This window comes from Podarcis tiliguerta, assembly GCF_965153285.1.
Source record: "Podarcis tiliguerta genome assembly, chromosome: 2".
Taxonomy (NCBI): Eukaryota; Metazoa; Chordata; class Lepidosauria; order Squamata; family Lacertidae; genus Podarcis; species Podarcis tiliguerta.
The window spans coordinates 100,875,474-100,891,059 of NC_139535.1; the positions used below are offsets into that span (position 1 = coordinate 100,875,474).

Here is a 15,586-nt window from a genome sequence, read left to right on the forward strand (position 1 = left end):
GCATGGCTTTGTAACGGTGTGCTGATCTAAGAATGGGGAACCAGCACAAAACTGGCAATAATCCAGTTAGGAAAACGAGAGACCAGGCTGTTAAATTACTCATGTTTATTTATAACAGACCTTCAGCCAGTACAGTACAAAACTTAACAGTAGTATAATCTCCATTACACAAATATGTACTTACAATATATTACAGATACAAAAAAGCTTTTGCAGTAAGAGGTTTTTCTTTTATTTAAAAGTGAGTTTAACCCCACCAAAAAAAAAAAAAAAAAAAGGGAAAAGAGTGCGACACCAGCAAATCCAATAACAATATACAAATGAAAGCTTGTTAGAAAGAAGAGAAGAATATTGTAGCGGGTTGGGGATATTGCACATCTTTTTGTTCTTCATACATCTGGTTAAAAAATATATAATATTTACACAAGTTAGAGACCTGGAGTTTTACAAAATTTCCAAGATTTGTTTTTTAGGCTCTTCATACAGGTGAAAGCAAAAATAAAACAGAACACTGGTTTTCTTAGAAATTTTAGAGCTTTGTTTCTCTAAAAACAAAACCTGTTTCCATTTTCACAAAAGGGGAGAAGCAGGAGGTAAGTTGTGAAGTCTGTAACAGGATTCTTGCTCCCTGATTCATCACAGAAGCAGGTTTAAGAGAGATTCGTACCATTCCACAGTGCAGTAAATATAGTTCAACAGTGATGAGCTGGAGGTCTTCATTTAGCTCAAGAACTACCCAATATTTCTGATTTTTTTAAAACAAACCAAAAGAAAGCCAAAGAGTTCCTGCAGAGAGCAGTTCTATTCCCACTAAAAACAGGAAGAAAAAGTCTGAACGTGGGCTTTGTATGGAGGCACAAAGGGATATCTTTACTTTTTACAAATAGAAATCAACAGTAACAAATGACCCTTTAGGTGCTTCAATTTACCAGTGTGGCATTAATTGATGCCAAGCACCCAAGGGCCATCTTTGGCTTTCAAGAAGTCGGTACCCAACTATGAAAGCTGATTTTCCTATTAATTTTTTGTTGTTGTTCTTGTCAAAGAATCACACTTGTATCTGGAAAAAAACAACAACCTGTAAAAATATCTAACAAGAAAGACTGCACTAACCTATTTCCTTCCCAATGTTATATGTCAAGAAGTCAATACATGCCCCCACTTCTTGACAAATGTATCAAGTTGACAAGCATAGCTAGTCGGATTATGTTTTACAGTTTTCACAGCAATATTAGTCTCTGCATTGGAAAAAAAAAAGAAAGATGCATCTTCCCAGAATTTGGTCTAGGGGAGCTGGAAAGAACTCTAATCTCACATGGAAAAGATGAGAGCATTGAGGATCACTTCTAGAACTGGAAGAATAGATTATTTTAGGGAAACAAACTCCATAATCTTAGCAACTTTCCCTAAGGTGGTGTTTCAGATGCTTTGTACTGTAACTCGCCTTCAGCCCAAACCAAGATGGCTGTGGCTGATGGGGAGTTGTAGCCCCCCAAAACATGTGGAAAGGCCCCCGGTTGTGTAACAGCTGCTTTGGGGTGTGTCTCCCCCAAGCTCTATTTTACAGATTGAGATTTATTTAAGTGCCTAGCATGAACTATGCAGCTGATCTACTAAGTGGGGGGAAAGCAGATACAAATTTTGCTCTCTGCTTTATTTCCACTTCTGCTTAAAAGACGGGTCACATAATCAAACAAACAAACACCACGCATAAGATTTTGCCTATGTCTGGGGAATAAGTGATCTCTTTCAATAGTTGGAGGACTTCGTAAATACCAACTTTTGTTTCACCTCGATCGATGGACCAAATAGTGTTTGCCAATTAAATATAGTGTTGCAAAACACACGGGGAGAAAAGCCTTCAAGCCTGCATGTGTGCCACAACCAGAGGTCCAGACAGCCTCATGTACCTAGAGGAAAGTGCTCTTTGTCAGATCCTACAAGAGAGAATCTTCCTATAAATGGAAATGATTCCTGCAAACACCATTCTAGGCCTAGATTCATACTGGGGTGGAGAGGGAGGAACAAAAACATGCACACATTGAGTTTAGGAGTTTGCTTCTCTCATTACTGCTATACACACAGGTCTGCCTGGATCAGAAGATGTGCAAACATCTCAACTCAGAGATTTAATTCTATAACATTTGTGGTTCACGCGACAAATGTTTTAGATCTTTCTCTGAACGCATTTATGCGAAAAGCTAGTTAGCTTTCACAGGATGAATCCTATAAGCAAGATGCAAGAATCATCTAAAATACTGGCGTGTTAGGCGGTTCATGGGAAAAAATGTTGAAAACGCATTCTGGAAGAAGCTTTTTTTTTTACTTGCTCATATACACAAAATGGGCCAAAACAGTCACTCAATGACAGGTAAATGTCTTTAAAAGTTGGAAATCAGCTTTGAGGTTTTTTATTAAATGTAATAAATGTGCATTAGATTTCCAACATCCTGCTTTCACAAGTCTTTAGATAAGCCTTTCCTGAGAACCCAAATGTGTGTTTTAAAAAATAGCTAAGAAGCAGCTTTAAGATATGCTCTCACAGATTTCCAGGGGCACAAATGGAACACCTTGAGTTCATTCATTCAACACAATTATCTTATCAAACTGCTTGTGTTAATCTGACTCAAACCTTCATGTTTGCAAGATTTGTAGTGGACAAATCCTAACTTTTAAAGCAGTATGAAGTCAAAACATTCAAAAATACAATGTATAATGGCTGGATCATAAGATGTCTTCCAGTCACATGAGAAACCCCGTAACAATTCCCAGTACAGAAGTGTCATCCCCAGAATCACCACTGGGCAGTTTCATTCAAATAATATAATTTAATGAGCATCCAAGTCTTGGGAATTATTGAGGGGGGAACTATGCCTTCTGAACTGATTCTTCGGTTTAACAATCACAAAAAGTGCTGAATACTGTACACCAATAGGAGATATGAGTGCTTTAAAAAAATCAAAATCCTTTATCCAAGGGGCCTAAGGAATAACAGGGAGGGAGGGGAAAGTACAATCCTCATTGAAAAGACAGGAAGTGGACTCTCAAGTCCCTTTAGCAATTTGGCAAAGTCTCCCAGCAGGTTCCATTCGTATTGCACAATAGTAATCTTAATGACAAGAATTTTAATATTCTATTCCCTCTGCTTGAAGCCACAAAATACACATCTGCCGGAACCAGCTCAAAATGCCTTCTGAACCTGTTAGATACAATTCGTATGCTGAACCCAAGTGACAAGGCAGAAGGGGAAAGTGACTTTGTACCAGAAAAGTTAAGAGCTTTAGAAAGTGTGGCAGAACAGTGGAGTGCAACTATTTGAAGGAAGGTTCTCACCTTCCCATCTTCTAGAGGAATCCCCCGGAATATCTCATTTGTCAAGGCCTTTCCAGTTAAGCAAATCTGTCTGGCCTTGCAAGGGGTGGCGACAGCTCGGAAAATTTAGCATTTCACATCTCAAAAAAGCAGTCTAATAACAAAAGGGCAAAACCGAACAAAACGTTGCAACTTGAGGTGTTTCTATAAGTAGAAAAAGAACAGCCTTTGGTTTATCCCACAAGGAAGCAGTTTGCTGAGCTGCTGTTGAGCAAGTTATTTTTTATGCATCATGGGCATTTATCTAAAACCACAAGCCTTCTCCCCTTGCTGTGTCCTAAGACTAGAGATACAATTTTACCAATCTCTTTCTCTCAGGCAAGGTGCTTCTAGCAGGTCAAGGTGCTGAGACGAAGGACAACACCTTGCAGAAAGGCAAACTTCCCCAAGTTATGCTGCCTCAACGCCCAAGCCTTTACATTTGGCGATTACACTCTTAAAAGCAAGGATAAACAGAATTTCTGCTTGGGCTGGTAGGAATGACTGCATAAGCCTGACTCTGAGTAACAAATCCTGCCTACAGTCCACTAACAGAAACACATCTTCAACCAAACTACAGAATTAGAGGTTTCAGCCCTTCATGGTGATCAAGGCTTTAAGACACTAAAGTACAGAAAGCAAGGTTTTTTCGGCGGGATCTGCATTGCAGAACACCAATGGCCCTCTTTGGCACCATTGATCACGTACCTGTGAGAAAATGGGAGACTCTGTCTACTGTGTAGATATTGGGCAGACAGGTTACCGGAAGTTACTCTACACAATTTTGTCCATGCCACTGTATGCTTTTACGTAGCTGTACAAGACAAGGAACTTCCACCTTCACGGCTGCTGCTGTCAAGAGTTTGCTAATGGAGTCCCAAAAACCCCCATATGCTTTCTGAACACGGATCACTAAGGTTTTTGACTGATCTGTGCAAAAACAAGGCAGCCCTTCCTGCTGGGAAAGGAGTCAAGCCCCAAGCTACTTTGTGATAACCAATTCCTGGGCAACTGACTGGAGAGAGACAGAGGTCAGGCACCAGAACAACAGCAAGAAGTGACAAGGCTTCAGCACCCGACTCTAGTAGTTCAAAGGGAGGTTAATAAAAGCCACAGAGGCTTTTGCTATCTTGTTTTCTGCCTTCCACTGAAAGTCCCTTGATTATGTCTCCTAGGAATCACATCCAACAGGGTCATGTTTATTTATTCACCCTACGGAAGTTGCATGCTTTTGGAGAGAGAAGTCAGTGACATACACTCACCTAAGGGTTGAGGCTCACACCTTCTAAAACTTCCACTAAAAAAAAATTGACTCTTTAAGAGCCGGCAGAAGGAAGCTCAGAGGACGTTAGCTCAAGCAACCCTCCTGGAGAGAAGGTCACGGTGAACAACACGGACATCAAGCAAATCCTTTTGAAGGAGGGCATCCCAGATTCCTAACAGCTGGGATGCAGAACATGCTCTTTAACCAGGCAGTGCTAAGGTTCCTTCCTTGCATCCCGGGGGGGGGGGGGGAAGGATTTGCTTTCCTAATGCTGATCTTCAATTGAGCTTGCAAAAGCAGCACCCTGGCAAACTTTGTACACAAACGCTTGCCACCTTCCTTCAGACTAGTTGGCGCTGCAGCTCCTTCATTTTCACCAGATGCAGAATTCGCCACCTTTTCTGTGCCCCGAAAGAAGAGACAGCACATTTCGACACAAAGCTGTCATAAAGCAAAAGCATAGAGGTATAGAGTTCACGGGACCACAGAGTTTCCTAGTAGGATACCTTTCTATGCTGTGTTTCACAGACACCCAAAAAAGAGGGAACACGCGATTCTTCCTGACATCACCATCTAAGTGTAACTCAAATCGTGGCTTTCCTAGCCCCTTTGAAAGGGCGAAGTTCTACAAGAGTATATTAGCACCTGATCTGAGGTTCTTAATGTCTAACATGGTGGCTTGACAAGAGATACCTGAACTGAAATTCACCAAAAGAAGCCCAAAGAAACTTTGAATGGAGGAGGAAGGAGGGACAGACATGAATGACACTAATATCTTGCTGATGTGTACCAGAGGTGTGTGTCGTGTCCCTCAAAATGGAGAAAGCCCCTGGCAAAATGACAAAGAAAAGGCTTACATGACAACAAAATAGCGAAATGAAATTAATAAATAACAACTATGAGTGGAAGAGAACCAAAAGCACAAGAGAACTTTAAAATCAATAAACAGTATTTAAATAACACAGCGTAGAAAAGGCAAATGTTATGAGCTCCTCCCCATCTCAAGTTTGTTGGATTTTATTTTTTTTTAAGTTAGGGTTTTTATTTTATTTTTTTAGAACATTTCTCTTTTTTAGCCAAAGTCAGTGCAACGGAGTACAAAAGAAATGAACGGCTCCATACCCGACGAGGGTGGGGCACGAGAGATGGGGAGGGAGATTTGGGAAGGTGGGGAAAGAGAGAGTTTAGGACTAGCCGACTTTATGCTCCCCTCTCACTATGTGGGAGGAGAACTCGTACCGGTCTTGGCTGTGATAGCCGCAGATGTTGCATTCGAAAGGGTCTCTGAAGCCGTGGCAGCCCATGTGGATAGTGAACATGACGTGGTCCAGGAACAAGATTCGGCAGTGCTCGCATTTGAAGGCTTTTATCTGTTCCCCTTCATCATTCACCACACGCAGGGCTTCTTTGGCTGAGCTGGGAGTTGACCGAGTAGTGGTGGGAATGATGCCCTCTTGTACTTTCGGGTCCTCTTTGGCGTAGGCCGGACTCTGCCGGCTGCTGGTGCAGTTCCCAATGACGGACAGCAGCGGCTGCTGTGAGCCCCTCTCCTCGTGGATGCTCTCAGTGTCTGTGGAATCCTGGCAGCCGTTGCTAGGTGACACCATGCTGGGCTCCCGAGATGCCCGGTACACAATCTGCGTCCCGTCGGGAAGGTCCTCGTGGCCTTCCGCAGCTTCCCGGCTTCCTGCTATTTCCAGCCTGCCCGGGAGGGGCTGAATCTGCGTGTAGACGGAACTGATGACGGGGGTGATCTCGGAGATGCAGTTGGTCGGCGGGATTCTGAGAGGGCGCAAGTGTTCTGCTCCCATGAAGGACAGGGATCCGCCAAAGCTCGTGTCCATGGGATGGTGGGCTGCCACCATCTCCACGTCCTTCTCGAAGCCGGAGCTGACGTCAAATGCCATGTCGGAGAGGCCAAACCGCATCTGCTTCTCTCCTAAGGCAAAGGATGAGAGGTATCAAAAGACAAGTTCCCTCTACAGTCAATACGATGAGCCTGTTAGGGATGGAAGTCAAATAAGAGCACAGCACATGGACAAAAAACCTTGCAAAGAAATCTCTGGATGCAGCTATTGCCGCACATGCAGGGCATTAATCTCTTGCCCCTGCCAATTCTTGTACATAGCCCCCTCTTGTCCATTTCAAATGCAAAAAGTGAACCTGAGAGACATGACCACCTGAGCAACTGGCTCTCATTGGTCAGAAAGAGCCAGAGATCCTTCCTTCAAAAGAACCAGAGGGGAGAGAACCTTTAAAAAGCTGAGCAGCTCCTGTAGTTGGGGGAGGGGTCCCTCTACCATCGGGGTCCAGATTGGGTCTTCTATACCACCAGGAAGCTAACCATCCTTGCTGTCTACTCATAAACAGACTAGAAATATTATATCGTAGGGGCTGGGGCTGGGATTAGTCCAGTTTCAGGCCCACAGTGCTCTTTGGCTTATTTTGTATTCTGATCTTACCGTGTGCCAATTTCTCCCCACCTTTTATTTCTAATAAGGTTTCACAATTTAACCGTGTGTGCAATTGCCAACCACAGGATTCTAGAACTCCCACGTGTCTAGACAACTGGAATTTACATTGCCAGAAGTTTAGGATCAGAGTTGTAAGAGACTAGCGTGTCCTTCCGAGCTCTGGGAGAGACTCAGGCAATGTGGGCTGCCTTTACATTCTACGGAAGTTATAAGGGAGTGGTCTGGAAAGGAGTGTTGGTCTCAGGGTTCCCGGTCATAAGGAAGTTGAGGGGGGTCTGCCTGGGAAATGAACAACCTTTCTTTGATCTCCAAGCTTGGATAAAGCAGCCGAAAGCAAGGCTTGCTTTCCTCAGCAAGTTGTGTGCTGGCTGAATGGAAAATGCAGGGTGTGTGCTGGCTAAGCCTGTTTAAAAAGGAACGGGCTTTCGTGCTTTCCTGTTTCCCTCTGGTCTGCAAGAGGGTGCTGGAAGCAACTACCGGATTAAAAGACTCTGCTGGTAGCACTGCAGGGCTGTTGTGCAACAGCTGGGCAAGGAAGCAGGTGCATGAGGCTTTCCTCTTCTCCGCAGCACATAGATCTGAGTCTGCACTTGACTGGAGGCAAGAAATACTTTATGTAAGAAGCAGGGGGAAGGCTCAATTTGAACTTGCTTCTTGAGTTTGTGACTCCATTTTGCACCTATTAGTTGTTTATTACTACTACTACTACTACTATTAGACTTGTCAGTCACGTGTTACCTGAAGGTCTCTAACTTACAACACATTCAATAACATGAATACAATTAAATTATACCATGAAAACAGAAGAAAACAACTCCCACAACAGCCAAATTAATCTGGTGTGTCTACCACCTTGTAGTTTAGTTCTGGGCCAGACCTGAAGCCAAATCCCACTAACGGCAGCTATTCCAGAGAGCATAACTGGCTGTCAATCCCAGTCTAGTGGTAGCCGCCATCTTGCTACTTGCTGAGAGATGCCCTACCCAACCACCTTTTGTTTTTGCAATCCAGCATGGAGAGGGATGATAAAAGCTGGCGGGGCTGCGAATGCAAGATCTGATGGCCCACAGGGAAACACCCAAGACAATAAATAACACAACTGTCGGTGGTCAACAGCGCCGTTGTCCTGCCACTACCTTTAGTCCACTTCCAGGAATCCAGGGGAAGCTCCTTACCCACAAATTTCTGAGGTGTGGAGCGTTTTCGTTTGGTGATGCTGTTTGCCAGTCGGTCAATGAAGGTTGGCCGGTCGGCTGAGGAGTGAAGCATGGAGTCCGGCACCATCTCCAAGTCTCGCATCTCGTCACCTGGCAAGGAAACAAAAGCAGGTGTGACGTTTGGCTCCCTGGAGCGTTTCTGCCTCAACCTTTGGAAGGCCTGTATTGTGAAAAAAGCAGATGCTGACGGTTCAGTGATTTGCCGAGGAAGGAAATGTCACACAGCAAAATCGGCAAGGATGGAACAGACTCCCAATGCTAAATTTAGTCCGTCCAATTTAGATCCTGTTCCCCAGGTCCATGATAACAACAACTTTATTATTTGTACCCCACCTATCTGACTAGGCTGCCCCAGCCACTCTGGGCGGCTTCCAACATATATAAAAACATAATAAAACATTACACGTTAAAAAACTCCCCTATACAGGGCTGCCTTCAGATGTCTTCTAAAGGTTATATAGTTACTCATCTCCGTGACATCTGATGGGAGGGCATTCCACAGCGGGTGCTACTACCGAGAAGTCCCCCTGCCTAATTCCCTCTACCCTCACTTCTCACAATGAGGGAACTGCCAGAAGGTCCTCAGAGCTGGATCTCAGTGACCAGCCTGATCACTGAACCCATTTAGACTCTGTCCTTCAAGGCTATGGTTTCTCTGACTACCAGGCCCTACATGTTCTAGACACTAAACCCAAATTTTCACCCGGACTAGATATGGGATTCTAGCCCTCATTACCTAACTAGTGCCTGCTGCTGAAACAGATGGCAGGATGCCTTGTGCTAAGTGATTCATAAATGAAGCAAATAATAATGATGATGGCAACAGTAACTAAATCTGCCTTTAGATGGAAATTCCATGCAGTGGAGGGGAACCACCTCAAAGAGGAAGTACCAGCTAGGGAAGGCATTTTGCATTGCAGAAGACGATTTGGACTGTTCCACCCACATAGACCCTGCTAGCCCGTTTGGATACTTGCAGAAATTGCTGTGCGTAAAGCCATCCTAAGTGACCGACAACACTGCCCCTCAAGCTCGCCTGTCCCAGCCTGGCAGGTCCATACTTACCTTGCTGGCCAGCCAGCGACTGTGGTTCAGTGTTAAGACTCTGCAGGTAGTTGTGGCAGCGTTCCTTGTGCTCTTCCAACGTGCTTTGCTGCTTGTAGCTGCGGCCGCAATAATTACATTTGTAGGGCTTTCCGACGGTGGGGGAGGAGACTGAAATGGAAAGGGAAACGTAAAAGGGTCCAGTAATAAAACTCACATCTTTCTCGAACCACCACAGCAACCTTTGGGTCAGCAAGAACCAGCAAGTACTGACAGCCTGCCTGCAGCTGTAGGAATGAAAGGAGACAGGCACAAACAAAAAAAACAGCCACCAAATTCGCAAACGGTTCAGTTGTCTGTCTCTGCAACTGTGCCTGCCTTGAGACGCTAAAGGAAAAGGGGCATCTTTCAGATGATTTCCTGCTGAAAGAAGTCCTCCTCTCTCCAATCGCCATTTCTATGATCATCGCTGCCAAGATCAAATATATGTGGGTTTCCCCCCCAGTTTTCTGGTAAGGGACTCAGATCAGATCTGAACATCCTCATTAGGTCCTAGTCACTGAAGGCACTCCAAAATGGGAACTTTACGACAGTAATTCAAGGACGACTGATATAACTGCCCTCATTCTGTTCTTCCCCCTTTACACAGTGGCGTAGCGTGGGTTGTCAGCACCCGGGGCAAGGCAAGTAATTTGCGCCCCCTAACCCATGGATTTTAGTAGGGGCAGAGAGCTGCGAGTGCGAGCGCCCCCCCCCAGATGTTGCGCCCGGTGCGGCCAGCCCCCCCTGCACCCCACGCCACTGCCTTTACATATCTGAATGTTACTATTTAGGGAGTAAAGGGGCTTTAGCGGAGCATCAGGAGTCCTCACTGATGGATCAATTGGAAATCATTGCTAAAGGAAGTGTTGCCCCCCCACCCCCGAAAAAAAAAGCAAAGAGGAAGTGATTGTCAGAGTCTGAATTAGAAGCCAGACAAGTGCCTGATTTCTATAATGAAATAAGTTACTGGCGAGATTGTTATATGCACAGAGATGGAAAGATATAATCTGACCCACTACAGAGGAATGGCGGATAAAACTATTGGACTTGGCTAAGATGGCAAAGTTAATGTGTTTAATTAGAGAAAAATAATTACTGAAATTTATTAAGGATTGGAAACTTCCTATGGGCTTTTTGCATGAAAGAGAAAATGAACATGTAATATTTGGATTTGAAGACTGAAAAAAATACTCGTCAGTAGAATGGCTGGATGTTAATGAGTGAATACTATATTTAGCTGCAGGACAGAGAATTGGAAGTCTTTTTATCTTTCCTTATCCTTTTCTCTTTTGCTTTCTCTTCATTTTTCTTTTCTTTTTTTCTGCCTCTGTTGTTTTTTAGATTAAGTATCTGTTTGATTTCAATATATTATAAAAATATATGAATTTTTATATATATTTTATATATCTTTATATATATTTTATAACAGGTATGAATTTTTGTATATTTTTGAGTAAGTATCAATAAATATATTAACAAGAAAACACCTGGAAACCACCTCTAATCTTGGTGATTGTAGTATTCAATGGTGAAGGGAAAATAAAGACATTTATAACAATAGAAATATATATTAATTTTTTTAAAAAAATATGTCCAGTAGCACCTTAGAGACCAAGTTTGTTCTTGGTATGAGCTTTGCATGCACACGAAAGCTCATACCAAGAAGAAACTTAGTTGGTCTCTAAGGTGCTACTGGACAATTTTTTAATTTTCAAAATATATTTCTATTGTGTCAGACTACGTGAATTTATAACAATGTATCACTGAATATACTCAAGCTAGCTACTTTTCTTCTTCACATCGTGTACTCTGAAAACCATGTTGCAGAGCTAAATCTTCATGAATGCTTTAACAAGACAGACTTGTATGTTTCTTTTAGGCTTGGAGCAAGCTAGCAAATTTAATTAATTTATACGCTGCCTTTCTATAAGACATTGCCAAAGCAGTTATTTTGCTTAACGTTCTCCTGGTGCGTGAGCCTTCTTTGCCAATTGATAAACACACATTTGCAGTAATGTCAAAATCTATACTAGCTGTAATACCTTTATTAGACTAATCAAAATGCCACAAAAACAGCGTACAAGTTTTTGATTCTATTGCTCTTGTTGGTTTAAATTAGGTTTTGCCCTGATATGAATTTTGGATTTTCTTCTTATGGGCCAAGAGGGCTGCTTTTAGTTTTTTCTTTGCAATGCTGTTTATCTTTTCATGGACTCCCCACTCCAGCCAGACCACAATTTGTGAAATTGTAGCAGCCACCAGCTAGCATTCACAGCACCCATGCAACACAGCCGCAACAGCTCTGGTACATGAAGTCACTAGCGGGCAACATTTTGTGCAATTGAAAAAAAAAACCCCGATTTGGTGAAATGGAGTAATGTTTCAGCCTTTGGCAAGTTACCCCAAGAAGAAAAGTCTGGGCAACAGGCAGTACCTACTTGCTGGAAATTCTTCACGTTGAACCCCTGCACATAAGCAATAAAACTTTTTGGAAGGCTGGCAAGTTATACAGTAGTAAAAATAAAATAATAACAATTCATTATTTATACCCCACCCATTTATACCCCATTATTTATACCCCATTATTTATACCCCACCCTGGCCAGGCTTCCCCAACCACTCTGGGCGGCTCCCAACAGAATATTAAAACACGATAAGACACCAAACATTAAAAACTTCCCTAAACAGGGCTGCCTTCATATGTCTTCTAAAAGTCAGATAGTTGTTTATTTCCTGATGGGAGGGCGTTCCACAGGGTGGGTGCCACTACCGAGAAGGCCCTCTGCCTGGTTCCCTGTAACCTCACTTCTCGCAGTGAGGGAACCACCAGAAGGCCCTCGGAGCTGGACCTCAGTGTCCGGGCTGAACACTGGGGGTGGAGACACTCCTTCAGGTATACTGGGCCGCGGCCATTTAGGTCTTTAAAGGTCAGCACTAACACTTTGTGTCAGGGACGTGGGTGGCGCTGTGGGTTAAACCACAGAGCCTAGGACTTGCCGATCAGAAGGTCAGCAGTTCGAATCCCCATGATGGGGTGAGCTCCCATTGCTCGGTCCCTGCTCCTGCCAACCTAGCAGTTCGAAAGCACGTCAAAGTGCAAGTAGATAAATAGGTACCACTCCAGCGGGAAGGTAAATGGCATTTCCGTGCGCTGCTCTGGTTCACCAGAAGCGGCTTAGTCATGCTGGCCACATGACCCGGAAGCTGTACGTCGGCTCCCTCAGCCACTAAAGCGAGATGAGCGCCGCAACCCCAGAGTCGGCCACGACTGGACCGAATGGTCAGGGGTCCCTTCACCTTTACCTTAACACTTTGTGAGAGACCAGCATGGATCTGAATTTACACACAGAGAAACGGAATCATCAAGGTGAAGAAATGGCACAAAAGAGGCAGAATTCAGAACTCTTTAAAGTTCCCTGTCCACGCAACATATTTCGGAAAGGCTGAAGCGCAATGGTAGGGCATCTGTTTTAAATGAAGAAGTTTCCAGCTTCTCCAGGTAAGGACTGGGAATGTCCCCGCTCTCTGAAGTTCTGGAGAGCCACTACCAGCCAGTGGAGACCGTGGAGTCTCAGCTGATGTGTTTGATCTGGCTTTGTTCCCAATTACCTATGAAGTGACAGATCTCAAAACTAATACAGTGGTACCTTGGGGTTAGCTGGTTACCTTGGGTTATTTCTGGGTTAGCTGAGTCTGTAACCTGAAGCGTATGTAACCTGAAGCGTATGTAACCCGAGGTACCACTGTACAGCACATCCTTAGGCTCTTCAGAGTAAATGGTGGTGGTGGTGAAATAAAACAGCTCATGGTTTTTACAACATTCTGGCTGATATCGCAGTCCTTCAGCCCAGCCCCAGGTGCAAGAAGATCATGGATCGGGAGGGGGGAAGGGAGGGAGGGGCGAAGGAAAGAGAAAGAGACCAGAACCATGAAAAACAAACCAGCCTGATGAAAAACAAAACAAAACACTTCTGGGAAGTGGCTAGAAAAGCAAAAGGTTCACCAAATAAAGGAAAAAGAGGCTGGCGGGGGGAGGGTGGAAGACGTCTCACAGAGCCTGTGCAATGTCAAATACAATTGTGAAGATCAATAGCCCTACACAATGCAGTGAGAATGAAAGGGGGGGGGGTAACGTTCTGCCTCTTGACTCAACCGAGACAAACAGAGAAACTGAACTAGGAAAGTTTTTAGGAATGGAGATGTCCTTTTGGAACTCCCTGCCATTTTATATAATGCAAGGGACCTTCTCTATTGCCCTTTTGACATTCCTCTTTCAACAAGCCTTCTAAGTGAAATTCTTAAGCCAGCTGGTGTCTGTCAGAAACTGAACTGAATTGTGTGCTACTGAAAAAGTAATTTCTGGAATGGCTTAGTGCCTTTCTAATTCCAAACTGAGGAGTCATGATCAGGGGTCTTCAATCCAATTTGCCATACTCACAATGGCAAGTGTTCCGCTGCCTTCTCTTCAGCAGAACGAGGAGCAGCCTTCCTGGATATATAACCTCATTCTCATTCTGTGCTTCTGAGACACACAGAGCACACGGGAAGCACAGTACAATTCCAGGAATAATCCCACTTAGAGGAGGAAGGTGTGTGTGTGTAAGAAAATTAATGGATGCAGTGGTGCAATTAGGTAATTCTTGTATCTGGACTTAACAGGGTCCAAGTGCGATAAGCCAGCTCTGCAGAGTTTGGGAGCCCTCCTGTTCATTCTGCAAAGTGGGGTTCTGGGCTTCTGCCACAAGTCAACCGTACAATGGTAATACCACTGAGTGTTCAGGCATGTGGAGCAATGGGGCAGGTGGCCCTGCAAAATTTTAGTTCCAACCCCAACTACCCATGAAATTCGGCCCCCAACCAATTACTTCATAGGGAAAGTGGCCCTCAGGGGAGAAACTGGCACTCCCCACACCTGACGTACAGCATATGAGTTACCCTACAACTAGGAATCTGTTCCCTACTGACAGGGAGTTTTTAACCGCAAAGAAGGTCTAGAACATCTATAGGGTCCCTATTTGGAAGAGCCACTGACTCCGTAACACAATCCTGGCCAGCCGTGCATCTATTTCTGAGCTACACACACAACGCCTGGTACTGTTTGTTTTAAAGGAAGCCCGTTGTCATACCTAATCAAAAGTGTACTTTCTCATTTAAGCTGTGCTGTTAAGTTGTGCTTCACTTAAAACCGCATTTCCTCTATGGGCAAGAAGACCCTTTCAATCTTTAAATTGCATATATAAAAACAGGGAACTAAATTCTGTCAGTCTGCTCTCCAAATATCCTGGGGTGGAGGGGAGGGGAGAAAATTCTGTAGAATTGGGTCTGCTGAATGCAAATTCCAAATGCATTTGTTTACTGGGTTGGGGAGAGGGGGAGAGAGAGAGAGAGAGAGAGAGAGAGAGAGAGAGAGGGAAAGAAAGAAAGAAAGAAAGAAAGAAAGAAAGAAAGAAAGAAAGAAAGAAAGGAGAGTTGTGTACCGAAGAGAGGTAGCCCCATGGGAGAAGAGTCATCCTAGTGATCCCATGTGTAGATGCAGCTTCTGATCTATTTCTAACTGATGTGATGCGTTTGATCTGGTTTATAAATCCTCACTTTTTTGGAGGCAGATCTTCAAAGATGAAAGCAACTGCCTCACCCAGGGGAACAGCATGAAACACACATGTCAGGTTAAGGGGTGGGGAGAAGAAAGATACTCCTTGCTCCCCCTTCCCCAGCTGGGACAGGCTATTTTTACAGCCGTGAAATCCAAACGCTGATGAGGACACTGTCATTTCACTCATATACCCTCTCTGCCTCGTATTAACTGCCCTTCTGCACAGCCTTAATTTTCTTCGATATTACAAACAAACGTTAGGATTTGGCACATTTTATCCGTCAACAGCTGCTTATCATCATTCTCTGCCGTGATATACGGAGGGCTGGTGGCGCAGAAATTATACTAATGAAACAGAAGGCCTTGGAAAAAGCATGCTTCTGGAGACAACTAGGTCGAAGTCTTGAGGGTCCTTCTAAACTGACCATTTGTGCAGGGAACTGCAGGCGAGTTTCTGTCAATATTTATCACACTCTTAAGCATTTTTCTTCTCTTAGAGCAGACCATACTGCCCTAACTTTCGTCAGTATTCTCTAGCCAATATCAGGATCTTGGGCAGAGGTGCCAATGTGCACACAGATTTAGGAAAGGGCTGTTAATG

At 44.0% G+C, this 15,586-nt stretch overlaps 1 protein-coding gene and 1 long non-coding RNA gene across 11 annotated transcripts in view; both read right to left on the reverse strand.

Annotated features, from left to right (window-relative positions):
• IKZF4 (IKAROS family zinc finger 4) overlaps positions 1-15,586 on the reverse strand; it is an 82,374-nt gene that overhangs the window by 13,462 nt on the left and 53,326 nt on the right. For 4 of the 10 annotated variants that reach the window (XM_083427597.1, XM_083427594.1, XM_083427595.1 and 1 more), the window contains exons 6-8: positions 9,372-9,521; positions 8,226-8,396; positions 5,855-6,554 (exon numbers count right to left, since the gene is read on the reverse strand). In XM_083427597.1, coding sequence (XP_083283723.1) covers positions 5,855-6,554; positions 8,226-8,396; positions 9,372-9,521 — 1,021 coding nt within the window. Of the gene's footprint in view, positions 1-90; positions 6,555-8,225; positions 8,397-9,371; positions 9,522-15,586 lie in introns of those variants that run through there. The other 6 variants (XM_083427593.1, XM_083427600.1, XM_083427599.1 and 3 more) reach the window with 2 other exon arrangements.
• On the reverse strand, positions 9,528-12,981 carry LOC310671784. The gene is made up of 3 exons (XR_014508188.1): positions 12,696-12,981; positions 10,156-12,326; positions 9,528-9,989 (listed from the first exon to the last, which is right to left on the reverse strand). It is a non-coding gene; the product is annotated as an uncharacterized lncRNA (long non-coding RNA).